This window comes from Poeciliopsis prolifica, unplaced genomic scaffold (genome assembly GCF_027474105.1).
Source record: "Poeciliopsis prolifica strain line A6 unplaced genomic scaffold, Auburn_PproV2 SCAFFOLD018, whole genome shotgun sequence".
Lineage (NCBI taxonomy): Eukaryota > Metazoa > Chordata > Actinopteri > Cyprinodontiformes > Poeciliidae > Poeciliopsis > Poeciliopsis prolifica.
This window is the reverse complement of record NW_026562393.1, coordinates 5,195,722-5,212,037: the sequence shown is the minus strand read 5'-3', so window position 1 is coordinate 5,212,037 and position 16,316 is coordinate 5,195,722. Positions and strand designations below refer to the sequence as shown.

The 16,316-nt window shown below is 38.1% G+C and overlaps 1 protein-coding gene across 2 annotated transcripts in view; it reads right to left on the bottom strand.

The window, feature by feature from the left end:
• srcin1b (SRC kinase signaling inhibitor 1b) overlaps positions 1-16,316 on the bottom strand; it is an 86,777-nt gene that overhangs the window by 39,021 nt on the left and 31,440 nt on the right. The window contains exons 1-2 of one of the 2 annotated variants that reach the window (XM_055042787.1): positions 15,160-15,526; positions 5,169-5,195 (exon numbers count right to left, since the gene is read on the bottom strand). Coding sequence is in view for 1 of the 2 variants with exons in the window: in XM_055042786.1 (XP_054898761.1) it covers positions 5,169-5,195 (27 nt within the window). In the remaining variant the exon portion in view is untranslated. Of the gene's footprint in view, positions 1-5,168; positions 5,196-15,159; positions 15,527-16,316 lie in introns of those variants that run through there. The other variant, XM_055042786.1, reaches the window with a different exon arrangement.

Here is a 16,316-nt window from a genome sequence, read left to right as displayed (position 1 = left end):
GCTAAGCATTGATCGACAGCATTTTTCAGCTTTTCACGCGTGAGTCATTTTCTTTGCGAACACAAAGTGGAATCTGGCTTCTCTCTACTCCGACTGCTGGCGGTTTTACAACAAGACGAGTGTGTGAGACTGATTGGAGAGCTTCGGAAGCAGGAAGGACTCATGGCAGAATTTGCTGCTCGCTCAGTCAGAACGGGTGCTTTATGTGTCATCACCAAAGTCTCCGATAACACAAAATTGTTCTTAGAGTTGCTGCTGGTTGCTTTTTTGGGAAAAAAAAAAAATTTGCTAGCGTGATCTGTTCGTCCTCACCACAGCCCTGCTCAACTCCCTCTGCTCATCAACAAAGTTGGCCATCCACCTCAGTATCTATTGGCTCCATCCACTTTGATGGCAGGTTGTTACATTTTGAAAATTTCTAAACTTTATCAGACTAAGTTTTCGATATAATTCTGACAGTTTTCATTGTAATGTGCAAGATATTTGAGTAAAAAAAGAAAAACATTCCTACTGAAATGTTCATACTTTAGTTAAAGCTAATCACGGAAATACCGGAACAGAAGACAGTTTCTGAGTAACAAATCTTTAGTAAAAATATCAGATACTTCACTTGAAAAGAGGAGAAATTATTCTTTTCTCTTTTTGTAAGGCCAGCAATACAATTGGTCGCTTTGTCCACACTTGATCTTGCAGCATGTTGCAAACAGTGCTGGTCTTTCTTCCAGAATCAAGCTTTGGCCCTGGCTGCAATCTCAATACATTTACATAACTATGGGCATCACACTAAATACATGCATAATACATATCAACATGAAAAAACTGCATCAGTGTAAAAAGAGGTAATTTGTTGGTTTGAGAAGCAAACCTTTCTTTGCGGGGGACGGAGATAAGAATTTCCAAACGCTGATTTGCTCAATTTACATTAAAACCCTGATCGGCGAATCAGGCTTCTCTGCTTATTCTCAGAGCTTAGTGACAAAAAAATAAAATAAAATTCTGTTCTTATTCTACTTCTTCTGTAGAGCAGAATATATATAAAATGATTCTGGATACTGTCTGGTAAATTTAGAAGTGACTTAATTGCACAAAACATCACATTTTTACAAATCTTAACCAACAACTTGTGTATCTGCATAAAACATTCAAATTGTATTCACAAATTTGCCTTTTCCAAATACTCCTCGTATATTTAGAAAATGTCTGGATAGATTTTAATCAGATTGTGCCACTTTGATAACTTCTGTAAAGAACAATATATTTATATATGAAGAGTCAAGAGTTTTTACTTGTTGGTTTTGTTGTTTCTTGCCTCAGCAGATCTACTCAGTGGTGCAGATGAAGTCTCACTCCAAATATTCATTGCCTGCTCTCTCTTATCAGTGATCATGAACAACAGTCCAAGGTACTTGAATTTTTCAGTTTGAGGCTAAATTTGACCCCTAATCTTAATGGAACAGTCCATCTAGTTGCAAACGATGACCTGAGGAGTTCTGGCCATTTTTCTACACCATTCTTCTGTTGCTGGTTACAATATTTAAGAACCAGTCTCAGACTAATTCGCCGAACCAACAACATTTTGATTTAAAAGTAGCGGATAACGAAACAACGATCATAATTTACTTGCTGTAAATGTAATCCCATTACGTCAACTATATCTGGTAAAGTAAGTGTACAGCATATCGATCCAAAATCATTTTTGGAAAATCAACACTGCAATAAGGAGTACTGCTTGTATTCACTACTGTGCCATATGCAAGTTCAGCATGCCGGCAATATATTCATCCTGTTGGGTAGACGTTTGCCTTTCTAAGTCGTATAAACTTTCAAAAAGGTTGGTATTATAGAGCTGCATCGAGGTTCAAGCTGAAGTGGAGAAATAAGAGGTAACAACACAAACAGAGGATGGTGGTTTGATACATTCACTGTTGGCTTTGGATTTATTCTCTCTGCCTTATCCTTTGACATTTTAATGCTAGTTCCAGCAAACATTTTACATCCCATTTAATCCCGAAGCAGCAGTTTTTTCTTTTTGTTCCATCACAGAAAATCCTTCAGCAGAGTTTATATCCGCCATGTCAGCAGAAGCTCTGAGAGAAGCGCTTAGGTATCTAGTCATTTTACGGTTAAAGAAAGCTGCTGTAAGCCCGTATAATAGCAGGTGCTGTACAACATCACATGAAGGTGGAGCCATTTATGAATTACAGATTTGTGTATGTCTTTGCAGACATTGGCCAACTTGCTGCTCTGAAAGAAAACAAGGATTTCAGAAAAGCTATATAATTCAAATCTTTTTTAAGCGTTAAGTGTAACCTGTGAACCACCAAACTTGCTGTTTTTGACAGCTAGTTTAAAAATATGTAAAACAGAGATCTTCATCTGATTTTGATTGCTCTGATCTGTCAATAAAATCCTTAGTGTGTGAAGCTCAAACCACTTCCAGTGTAGCACAAAAATCTTAATGTTTTAGATAAACTCACATATTTTTACAGTATTTCCATGCGAATCTTGCCAGTCATTGCTGTAATTTGCTGCCCATTTCAGTGGTAGAACTCAATAAGGCCACACTCTGAGAAGCATGGAAGTGATTCAAAGATCCTGGATGCAGACCATGTGTTTGTAGCAGAGTGGGCGTGAAGTTGGCTTCAACTCAACTCATCCCGTCTCCCACATTTTCTGTCAATGACTAAACTGTGTAATTGAGTCAAGATTGCATTAAAATTAGCAATGAAAGGATGAGGGCATGAATAACTTCTTCCCGCTGACTGACGTTCACAGCTGTCTCCCTTTGTGCTCTTGGGGAAGCACAGAGCTCATCCTTAGCTAATCAAACCCCAAGTGTAATTACCCCGAGGGATAAACACCTTCAAACTTGCAAATGAGATACATTTAATGCAACTTTATACCTTTAATATGCAAGAAATATGCATAAAATGTGATATATGCACAGCAGATGCAGGCAGCATCTGAAGGCATTAATTCATAATTCAGTTGGGTGAAATGTCAGATGAAATTTAGGATGCAGGGCTGCCTCTGCAAATCAGTTTTCAACCCAATTAATCAATTTAATCAAAGCTAATTTTCAGAAAGAAAATCAGTTTCCTTTACCATTTCCATTTAATATTGTCTAGCTCAATATTTAATGAGTTTGATTAATACATACTGAAATGCATCATGTTTAAGGTTCAGAACTTTGTATTTTCCCTTTGCACAAATGGCTTAATTAAGCTAAATTACCAGAATTGTGTGAAAAATCATTCAAAGTTCAATGATAACCTTTAAACAAAAATCCAAAAAGCCTGAAGAATTATAAATAAATTGACTTAAGACTGAAGACCTTTGCACAGTACTTAGTATTAATGCATTCAAATCAGATGCAGCCAGGCCTATGTGGGTGCGTTTTATTTTTAAATTGATTAAATTCTCAGAGGAGTTTCGTTTTCAGACTTTCTGCCCGTCTCATCTTGTCTGTCCGTAAATAATGAACCAGCCACGTTATTTTTAGCAGAGATGAGAGCTGAGCTGCCTTAGATATTTTTTCTGGGATCTCTCCAAAACTCAGCGCAAAGCGGAAATACAAGCACCAGCTTAACTGGCTATAGTAGGAAGAGCGCTTATTAACATCTGTTCCAAAACAGAGGTCAGACCCACAAAATATTGCTTTAAATAACTAATCAGTGCATTAATGATTCATTTTGACAGTGCAACTCTATAACACATTAAATAACTTGACAATCTACCTGTGAACTTAGCCTCAATTCACAGGTACCTTATTTTTCTGGATGTGCTGAATGCAACAAGCTCTGACAAAATGAAAATTTAAATTTCTTGTGTTATGTAATGAATTTTCAGCATCAAAGCATGAGAATTGGTTAAAAACAAAAATACATAATTTTAAGTTAAAACCATATTTTGTTACAATTTTCCTGGTGGACAATCCACCTGTGTCACAGTTTAATTATCAAGCCCTCTTTTACAAGGGAAAAATAAACTTTTATGCACCAGCATAGCAAAACAGCACCACAGCTTATGATAACATCACTATGTTGACATTTATTACAGCTTGATCATTACAACATACTTTTCAATATGACCAAACAGCTCAATCCCCGTTTTATTTTCTGTCTCTCTCTCAACTTTGTAAGCTCTGTCTCAGGCCAGAGTAACATTAAACTGGCTTCATTGTGGACAACAACACTGATGTCTTTTTCTTCTTCAACTTTGCTCGTTCCTGAACATCCAACCCAATATTCTTTCACCTGAGGGTGACAGTTTGGCAACCAGGTGAATTATCCAATCCTCTTGTATGTCCACATAGCAGTTTTAACTAATGAGCCCACTACTCTTCACAAATAGTTCTTTTTGTGAAGAGTTATTAGTTGTTTTTTAGTTTGTTTTTGGAGTTTTTTTTTTTACCAGATATTATAAGACACTTTATTAAATACAAAATTCTGTTTCAGTTATCAAGATGTCATTTTGGCAATTATTTAGATTATTAGATCCTGTCTCTGGTGGAAACCTAAAGCCTTGAAAATTATTTAGTCTAGTGACTATTTCTCATCTATAATTTATTTAGATCAAGGGAACAGTGTGTTGCTTTTAGAGAAGCAACACAATATTGCTTTCTAAAAGCGGTAATGTGATGTGACATCTTTCATGTCAGACAAGTTCTGTGGAAGTGATTTTTTAGTTACACAGGTATGGCACTAATTGTGGTTGGGTATGTGGGAACCATTTTTCACAGGACTGATTGTTAATACCTGATCGTACTCAGAGCTGGTGCACGTGAACTGACTCTGTAAGCCGTTGCAACAAAGTCCCCCATTATAGTTTATAACAATCATGTTGTGCTCAATATTTGTCTTCACCACAAATTTATTAAAAAAAGCAGAAAATACTGAGATAGATGCAAGTACAATTTATAAAAAAGAAAGATTGTATGCCTCAAGTCTACCAAAGATGTGAAAATCTGATGTAATATTTTAGGAGTTTGTAATGCAAGAGTTAAAACAGTTAGCAGAACCATGTGTGCCAACAATGTGACCAGTTCTAAATGCAATGGAGAAAAGGCAACCGGGCATGCAAAGCACAATGGCTTTATCCTATTAAGAGACAAATTCGAACAGAGGCACAGATTTACACTGCAACACAAACACAATACCAGCACTGACCTTGAAGCTCCAGTAGTTTGGTTGTTGCTAAGGGGGGAGAAAAACAAAGAAGAAAGAAGATAGAAGGGACCGGGAGGGGGGCAAAAGGAGAAAAACAGGATTGAGAGTGTGAGACTTTGTCTTCATGTATCAAGCTGTAAATACCACACTAAAAGAATTAACAAAACAAGAGCTGGTTAGATCCAAAATCTGACTTTGTTACTCAGTTTCCATGTGAAAATACGCAAGTGATAACAACACTGGACAAAAGACAAAAAGATAGATGCCTCAGCATGTCAACACCCCTTTTCATTAAATAATATTTATGTTAAGTTTTTCTAAGTTTACAAGAGGATTGTCAAAGAAGTGTAAACCTAGTCTTTACTACTAATTTCTGTGCAGGTAATGTATAGACTACATGAGACCCTTGAGGACAATTGTTCTCCCTCTTCTAAAAGGGGTGAATCTTTGAGACTGTTGATGGAAACTCTCAAAGAAAAGCTACTACTGACCCCATTAGTTTAAAAACAACACAAAGCTAGTCTGGCCCTGATAGATACATACACAGAAACATGGATATTTTGGCAAAACTATGATTTTTCCATGCACATGCCAATTAAGTTTTAGTGAAAAAAAAAAAAAAACTATTTTGAGAAAACGTGTTAGCTATACAAAATGGACATTTGAAGACTGCTAAAAACAAAACTGCTTTCTGCAATAGAAACGTCAAAAGCTGAGTAGTTTGTGTGGTTAATTACTAAAATATGGGAAAGCAAGGCTGAACATGGCTGGCATTTTCTGAATCTGTAGTCATGAGAGCTTTGTGGTGAGATGGGTGGGATTAGTGATGAGCTCTGACCTGCAGATGGTTTTTAATTTTGATGGACGCTTTCACACATTCAGTAATTTAGAATGTGTTCCAATGAGGCTGGTTTTTTCTAATTTATTGAAAATCACTAAATTTAGACAGGAGTTTTCTATAATATTTGAACACAAAACTGATCTGTGGCAGTAATCAGAGATATGGAAGAATGAATCTGCAATGTGTAGAAGATGAGTTAAAGTACATGGAGTTAATCATTCAAAGCAACAAAGGAGATTACAAAAAGTAAGCTGCAAGAGTAAAACATGTTTACAAGATGAAAACAACCTCTTATGCATCATTTAGAGATGGTAGAACTCAAAAAATAGGAAACAGAAGATTTTCACTAGAAGTAACAAAAGTGATTTGGATTACAAAAGATACCAGCAAAACATCGTAAGATGTTGCGAGGAGAAAGTTGGACAAAGCTAAGATGCTCTGGATCAACGGAGAAAGGATCATAATACAATAAAGGAGGAGAGGCAGAGGGCTGGTGTGACAAAAGAGCAGAGGATCTGCTAAGGCGATGGCTAATGGAAGCTTTGTAATGGGCAATAAAGTCAGTCATGCCCATGTTTCAAAGACAGTTTTGTTGCAGTTTAGGTTTTGAATGGAGACATGTTAATAAAGAGTGTTGCTATCGACACAAAGCACATTTGGACATTCCCACATCAGTACCTCAAACTTGTAGTTTTGAAATAAATCCACTTGTGTGGTGCTTAAAGAGATTAATTGTATAAATTTTGCCTTTTGTGAAACAAATTTGTTGACAAATTTGATTACAAAGAATAATTAATGTGCTGAATGCCCTAATCCAGAATAAACCTCTATAATAAATGCATGGGGAAATTAACCTGCTAATAAGTTTCTACAGTATGGTGAACAGAACTTACGAGACCGAGAAAAGTAACAATGACTGAAATAATTCTACTTCTGGCCCCATCCGATAAATAGTGAATGCATATTTGATATTAGAGATAGGTTGATATAAAGGCTGAATTCATTTTGTTCTGAACTGTGGAAAGGTGACACACAGACAGCAAAACTAAACGGTCTGAAGTGTGAATTCAGATAATGCTGATTCTGTCTATCCTCTTCATGGGTTAAAAAAAAAGAGATGCTGGTGAGTAAAAAATTAGCAACTCCATCAAAACACTTGAGTGTGTCTCAGTTAGCACATGTAACTTTCCTTATTGAATGTGTTCACCATTTGGAACACAATAAAGGAAACATAAGTCACTCTGTTGATTAGCTGTGAAATCATTTAAGAATTGCACCTATGAATAGCAGGTGATGTGAGAAATGGACTCCACTTACACTCTTTACTAGTCATGAAACCACTCAAAGTGTTCATGTCACATTCGCTCAGTTATACTGACAAAAACGTATCAGCTGATACACAGAGCAGTGAGCTACTTGAGGGTTAGAGCCTTGCCCAAGGGAACATCAACATATGGAAGGGGAGGCTGGAATCAAACTCACAAACTGCCTCAATTGTCACAATACCAAAGATGCTCAAGACAAAGCCACTGATCAAAATTACTCAAGAATTTCTGAAATGGAATCTTATGGTCAGAATATATTTTAGTTGATCTGGTTATGAAATAAAACATTTAAACTAAAACATGTTCACATTTTACTAACTTTTCTTTATTTGAATGGCCACACAGTAAATCTACTTATGTCAGCAGACCAACAAATAAAAGTGTTTTCCAACAATCTTCTGGGTGGGAAAATGATGTTAGAATTATTGTGAATCCAGCAATGGATTAACTTATGTCATCCATCGCTGCCATTGTAATAGAAATTTAATTGTGTGTAATGGATTCTAGCAGTTAATCAACATTTGCAGTGACTTAATGCCCATTTTAATGATGTAGGCCCAGACAGCTCTGCAGGTCAGCCTTATGGTCCATTGATGCAAAGGAGGCTGCTGTGGACCCAGGAGCAGGATCAAAGCAATGTGCACAAGCCTAAAGAGGAAGCTGGAGTTTTCATTTCAAATGGAATGAAGCCAAAACTTTCATCTCATAATTCGACTGCACTGGACATATCCAAATGAGCCACATGACCTTACACTTTTTTTGTTTCTGTGAATGGCTTATGACAAATTTGAAAATGTCAATCTTTAAACCCACAAGATATTAGAAACTGTCTTGTTTCATGTTCCTTATTTTATGTTTTCACAAAAGTGAGGAAAATAACCAACAATGCCAGCAGGCTCACTGCAAAATAAGCGGTATAATATCACTGAAAGCAAAATGCGATCCAGTTTCAGTTGGAGCACCAGCTTTTAACTTTGGTTTCCTCTTTAGAAAGTTCCCCCAAGCACAGTCCAGTCATTCTTACTGCCCTTCTCACGAGTGCACAATGCATTAAGGTACTTAAACTCATCCGTGGAACTTGAACTCAGAAGCAGTCTTAAATCTGACCTACAGCAATCATTCCACCTTTTCCATTTGAGAGCCACGGTTCAAATTTGGAGGCAATAATTCATAACCCTGCTCCATATTACTCCTGTATGTAAAGACGCCAACAGAACATCCTCTGCAAAAAGCAGAGAGAAACTAGACATCTTCCTCTCCATGACTGTGGCCAGAAATCCTAGAATGAAACAGTTCATTACGTGAGAATGTGGACAGTCTGAACCGGTGTGCCATATTACTGTAGCAATCCTGCAGATTGGCCTAAGCAACACAATCATAGGGCGTTTTGAGAAGATGGAGATGGAGCCTTAAGCTTCTATTTTGAGAGGAACAAGGCCTGAATTTTCTGAAAGCAAAAAGAGTCACAAGTGAGACACCTCTTCAGTGTCACATCAAGGACTGAGACAAGAGTTGTAGTCTACTCTTACAAACAAGAATGCCAGAGACTGTCCTCTGAAGTCTCAAAGCCCTGTCCTTCAGGTCTGCTGTCTTGCAACTTTGATGCAGGTCTCTGCTTCAATACACTTGAATCAAATAAGGTAAATAGCAGGACCTTAACCACATGCTGTGGAAGCAATTGAAGAAATTGATTTAAAAATTTAGAGCAGGAACACATCTAAAAGTTGCCTCTGATGACTCAAGTTCCAAATCAGTGCTCTAAGGTGTTTAAATCTTTATTTAGTAAAAGCAACCCAATCTAGCAGAATTAAGCAAACAATGGAGTGATCTACTGCAGGGACAGTTTCTTTTCAAAACCTCATTGGTAGTTTATCGTTACATCCATTGTTGGTTGTCTGTGGTGATTGTTAGTTCTTCCAGTGAAACAAGATGCATTGTAAATCCTGCATTCAAAGCAGATTACATAAAGTCAGTCAAACAATGCCTCATGCAAACTCTCCATTCTGGGAATGTGTTTGCCGTCTTTAATTTGAAGTATTTTTATTGTTCTCCTTTGCTCTCTTTCTATATAAATGCTTTTCTGAGCATTTATCTAGTTATCGTACAGAACTGTGACTCAACTGAGACTCTTTCAACAATAAATCTGGAATTGATTAACGGTCTACTTCTAAGGATTACGTAGGTGTTGCACGTCTGAGACTGTGTTAGAGCCAAGTTTCAGATGTAATCAGGGGAAGGCTCCCTGTGGATGTCTGCGGTCGACGTGTCTGCAAGCTTGCTATGTGGTAAGCCTGCAGGGAATACATCTATCTGTCAATGATGATCTACTGTGCAAAGAGAGAAGTCATCTGCAGGGCCCGGCAGCCTACAATACAGTCAATTATCTTCCATTTACTTTCATTAATTCAAGATTACATGGCAAGAAAAATGAAGTACTGAATATGAAATTATGCACCTGTGACAGTGTAGAGCAATCGAGAGATAAATTATGACCCCCCTGTCAGATCCTTTGTGTGCAGAAAGATGAGAGGTGGAACTTCAATTGATCTGACCCATTTGTAAAAAAACATCTAACTGATCAAATGGATTCAGAGCCGGGGCATTTCAACCTCAACTCAACACCTAAACCATCTTGTTGTGGTCCTTAAGCCATTCTGCTTTGTAACAGGATGCATTATCCTATTGAATCAGCCCACATCCATTAAGAAGACAAGTTTATATAGAAATTGTGTAAATTATCTCAAACAATTCAGAGATAAGTCATGTCAAAATAATAGGACCCAGGTTTTCCCAGCAGAATAATGTCCTCTCAATCACATTGCATCTTTTGGTTTGCATTCTCCCCGTCCTGCATATTGATGCCTTGAGAAAAATCATATGAATCGGTACATCTTCATGATGTAAAGTAAACAATGACGCATTGGAAAATGCCATCTTACCCCATTGCCATGTGGTCCACTTTTGAATTTCACATGGCCACTAAGACCATTATGGTTGTTGCTTCAAGCATTTACAGAAAATCTGCCTACAGTAAAGCTAACTGGTTGCAACGCCTAAATGTTTCAGCTAAATGCACTGCCACAGCATCTGGGTAAACCCAGATGTGTGCGTAAGCCAGTCCTCTGCTACATACAACATTTGTACAATAAGTCTGACAAACCAGTAACAAGTTAAACAGGAAAAGCAGACAGATCCGGAGACTGTGTAACTCCAGGTGAAAGATAATACACTTAGCTTTAGGTAAAGGCAGAGTGAGTAGTGGCGAGAGGCAGAGGTGGAGGATTTATCTCACTCAACATTCTTTCTGGTTGTGCAGACAGAACGTCTGTCCTGTTCAATTGGACTGAAGTGACTGAGTTTCTTTATCCTCTCCTCACCCTGTCCTTAGTATGCAGGGGCACAGGTGGCAGTATCAACATTTAAATTGTTTTTTTGTGTGTGGGGGTGTGTGTGTGTGTGTGTGGGGTGTGTGTGTGTGTGTGTGTGTGTGTGGGGGGGGGGGGGTGCGTGTGTGTGTGTGTGTGTGTGTGTGTGTGTGTGTGTGTGTGTGTGTGTATTTTAACTACAGAATAAAATTTTGCAACTGTGATCTTGATAGATTTTGAGAAACACATTCTTTGTCCATCATGTCCAAGACAGAGACGAGACTGAATGAAAATGTATTTGAGACAGAGACAAGATCAAGACTTTAAAAGAAAGTAGCACAAAGCTAGAGAATGTCCAGGCAGAAGCTGATAGTTGATGTTCAAGCATTAAAAAAAAAAAACATTTAATCTCCTGCAGAGTTGTTTTCAATATCAAGATGCTAGGAGAGGATGCTTTAAACAAAGCAGCAGTAAAAAGTCTTCAAGGGGGATTGTGGCAGATTTACTGTTCTGGGCATTCTGAGGATGTACAGCTGCTGATGTGCCTTCACAGCCAACACTGTTTTGTTTGTTGTCCATGTCAGATCCCCCGAGATATGTGTGCCCACAAATCTGAAGCTAGACACACTGTCCATCCTCTTCGCATTGATGTGCAGTGGGGCATGGAGATTCTGCATCTTCCTGAAACCAATTATAGGTCCTTTGGGCTTTTTTCAGGCACAGACTGCCCATTGTGCAATACCGTCAACCGCTGTCCTTCCAAGAACCATTATCCTACAGTCATCAGGCCTTCCACAGTGGTATTCTCTTTAAATTCTGTTGGTGCAATGAGGTGGTGCACAGTCATGAATGGGTATGGAGGAAAAATCTACATTTCACTCCCTTTCAAATAAAAAAAAAAGATAAAAATTCATGTTTTATGGTATTTCAACCTCTCTGGTATCGTCAGCATCTCAGGGAACGTCATCTCTGTTAGTCATTATCAGAGTCTAATTTGAATAAAAGGTTTAAAGAATGTGGAAAACAATATATATATAAACAGAGATTCCCTACTTTCTCATGCACATCCAATGAAACAAAAAAACTGAAAGGAGCAAGACATTTCAAAACACCAAGGAGATAATTATAGAAACACATTTCACAACATCCTGCAGCACAATATTTAAATCATTTTCAGGGAATACACAAGTTCTAGTTTCCCTCACTTCAATTCCAAGCAAACCTACTGTTGATTGTATCACATGTGCAGGCTTTACTCATCCTGTATGATCTTCGTTTGCAGAATCTCAAACAAACAAGTCAGAAAATCTACAAATATCTGTCACAACACAGCATTTCAGAGGATCTCAGCCGCAGGTTTAAGCACAGACATAGAGCTTGGTAATGGAGATGGGGAATTCCTCCACTTTCCTGTACATAGCATTAAGTATTCATGACTTCAGGAGGAACACCTGACCACACCCAACATTTGATAAAGCTGCAAAAAACATTCAATAGTCGAATTTGCGAATTAAAGTATATTCCTAATTTCAATACTGCAGTGTAGTTTGGAGCAAAATATGAAAACATTTCTCCAGTAAATTCTGTTAGAATTTTAAAAAACATATTCCTTTTAAAATTCAGCCTGAAGTCACCAACCTAATTTACTGTATGTTTGAACAGCTGTTCTGGGAACAGCCAGAAACCCCAGTAGATTTTGTTTTCTGCCCAGAAATCTAAGATTAAAATTTCTCACATTTTGCTGATTGAGTGGGTGAAAGAACTAGAACAGGGGATGTAACCTCAGCAGGCCTGCAGGCTACAGTGACCCAGATTTATATGCTTTATGAGGCTTCCGGGCCTTTATCCAGCCCCATAAACCAGAACGCAGAGGCCATACCCAAGCTGATGCCACGTGATCTTACTCTGCTTTTAAATAAAAGATTTTAATCTGATATTTATAGTTTGCCTTAAAATGAAAGCATTTCTAACTTGAAGAATGAGTGACCTTGGTGAGCTTTTGTCCACAGTTTTAAAGTCTACCTTACGACATTAAACTGTTCAGTTTTATTGACATCTCAAGGGCAAATTGGTATGCAAACCCTTAAGATGTGTAAGAGGTCTTACACATTTTTAATTTCCAAGCCCACACTTATTTTTAGATTTTTATATCAGTTCTTGAAACATTCTGGACATTTATGACCAAAGTATTTAATTAGCCGCTGTTTATTATCTGTTTGCTTCTCAAGTGATGAAACAATATAAAGTGGACTTCTGATTTTGGAGTGCAGTAAAGGGCCATGTGGAAAAACAAAACATCAGCTTTGTTTCAAAATCTACAACACTTGTGAACTTTTGAAATTTCTATTAGATTTTATTATATGTGATGTATTTACATTGTTTGCAGACATTTACCCAATTCAGGGTTGCCACTGCCTTAAGAGTATTTAGTTGTCAAAATCCGCAAACTGGTTATTCTATACATATTTTAGAGTAGATGAGCATTTACTTGTGTTTTCTGTCAGAAAGTAGAATAATCAATGGAATGGGGAAAAAAAACACAAAACACAAAAAGGCAGGTCAACCACATTGACAATGTAAAAAGACTATTTTCAGAAATTCAGACATTTCATGTTCATGTAAAAATTTATAATTCACATGTACACAATGAAAAAAATCTAAGAAAAAAAAACTTTACCAAACTTTTAAGGAACCCTGAAAGACTAAGTTTCCATTACCGTCTGATGTTGGTTGTGTTCAGTTCACTGAGCTGACGACTCAGCAAAATATGCTTTCATGAGTTTTTAATTAGACATTTAAGAGCCGCTTATTAAGTCGTGATGAATCAAAATGGGCTCCTTTGTGTGCCATAAAAAAAAACAAGTACATTTTCAAAGTTTCAAGCCTGATTATACATAGTATTAAATCACTTTGTTGCATTTTTGAGTAGAAGAATGGAGTCTTTTATTTATTAATTTGTTTTCCCCAAAATAAACAAATTAATACTACACAACTTTTTGATGTTGATAAAAGGATTCTCGGGCCTAAAATGAAGAATCTGTAGGCTTTATACGCATCTTACACCCCAATGTTAAGGTGATTAACACCATGCAGAATGCCACCCCTTTCACACAATTAAAACAATAACAATGAACCTTCAACTGCGCAAAGCAAGACTGGCACCCAGTAGGAGAAACCTGGCCGGTACATCTAAAATCTTTAACAGGAATTCCCAAGGTCTACATAAAAAATTTACATATTAATGGTAAGTAGTTTTTATGTTAAGTCTCCAATTAGTTGCTTCATTCCAACACTGACTGCTACATACTGCATCACTGCATCTTAGATGTTAAAAGGGTTGATTTCACCATTAGAATGAGAATAAAATGTTTCTTTGCAGGGATGAGGGGATGAATAATGTACCCAAAGTGCTCTGAGGCAGCGATTCTATTCAAGGAAATCATTCCTGGTTAAATTTAATTATATTGCCATACTTTGAAAGGAGGTCTAACCCTGTCATGAATAATTTCTTGAAATATAAAAACTAGAAATCTCAGTATCCTGCGGCTTCATCCCTTCAGCTCTGAAGCAGTTCCACACTGTTGCTCCATAATTACAAGCAGACAACTGAGAAAACGGCCATTAATATTATCAGACTTCTCCCAGGTTCTCACTATTACTGCGACAGAAACAAACAGCTGATCACTGTGAAGTCAAGCACCCATTGTGTTATAATCCTTAATATAAATCTGAGCAGTCACACAGGGCTGGGCACTGCGTAATCGCTCACTCGCTTCATTTATTCACCAGAAATTGAAAAGACAAAAAAAAAAAAGTGGCAGCGAGACAATATGACACACCATATTGGACTATAAAACTACTGGTCTCACCTAGATTAAGCACACTCCTCACACCCCAAACCTCACACACTGGCTCAGGGATGATCGCCTGTAAAATTTCTGATTCTTGAGCGGAAAGCTAAGATCGATCATAGATATCCAGGAGTAAAGGTAGAGAGAAAGGGCTGGGCAGATAGACATGCATGCCTGACCTGCATGTCAAGTAGCCATCTTTGTGCCCACCCACCTCCCTCACCAACACTTCACCTTGCCTCTAACACACAAGAGCCTCTCGCACATGCCATGCTTTCCTTTTTCTCTTTCTTTTTTATTTATTTATTTTTTGTTTGTTTTCACACGTGCACGCAAGCATTTCTGTAATTAACCTCATACAAATCACTGCGGCAGCTATGACACACCTGACCCTCACCTGCCTGCATGGATGGAACCCTCCCCTGAAAACAGGCAGCTCACGTTGAGCACCAGGAGGAGATGGAGTGTGTGCTCACTGGTCAAGCTTCAGCTCAAAATAAAAGAGGAGGCAGGTGAACATTCACGTCTATCATGCAGCAACACATCCGTCACAGAAAGCCTGGTTGAAAGCCTCGCCTGAAGGATGGAAGGAGGAGGTTAGAGAGTTACCGTTTGCACTTAGTGACTCTGCATCTTCACGCTCCACACGCCTCCCTCTTCTTCCTCCCCTCTCTCCATTTCCCTTTTTTTTCCCCCCTTCTTCTCCTCCACTGCGGCTCAGAGTATTCCCGCGCCCAGAGGATCTGCCAGTCCCCCCTCGCTGATTCCGGTAGTAGCGCCTAAGTGGCACTGAGCATGTCTCCCGACCCCTCCTCCTCCCGTCCGTCCGTCACTCTCTATCTCCCCTCCATCCCTAAAAGAAACGATGAAGAAGCCCTTTCCTCCTCCTCCTCCTCTGCCTCTGATTCCTCGCTCCTTCGCGGTGGCTTCCTCACTCCTGGTACAGCATGTTCGTTCCCAGCCATATGATATCACACAGTTTCCTTATATGGGAAGCAGGGGGTTGCCATGACAACAGCAGACTCCACCTGTTTTCACCTCTTAATTTTAAATCAGACAAATGGTGAATGTCAGATGCAGAGAGGCTGCACAGAGGGGTGGGAGGGGTGGGGGTGGTCAGAGTGGGTGGAGAGAGAAAAAGATGAGATGGAGAAATGACAGAGGGTGCAGAACTAAACGCATTACATACCTGTGTCTTTAATGCAAAAGCAGAATAAAAATATTAAAAAAAAGATGCATCTCCTCAAAATGTTTTTTTAAGAGGAAAAAGTTTAGTAAATTTAAGCATATCCAGCTGTTTAAAATAAACAAAGTGGATGTGGAAAAATTAATCAGTTTTACCTTTAAATGTCTAAAACTTCTCATCAAACCTTTCACAATCACTTCCAACATCTGTAGTGGACCAACAAAAGAAATCTAAGAGGTCTAAAATGTTATATGTTATTTTATTTAATGAGATAAATTAAAAAAGCAAGAATGACCTTGTAATTTTTTTTCAACTTGATGAATTTATATTGCAAAATTCATCAAGTTTTCCAATGCTTAACTGCACAACCTAGATTGAAATTGGTCTAGAGGAACAGAAAAAAGATCCATCGCCAATAATCTTGTGAAATGTTACAGAAACAAAAGTACTGCAACTTTGCTTTTGAACTAAATGAAAACGCTTGCTGTGTCATCCAGGTTACAGCCCAAAGCCGTACCCACCACATATTTAACAAGAAGACAACAACTGTCAGAAACTGTTTATTGTCTATAGATTGTAC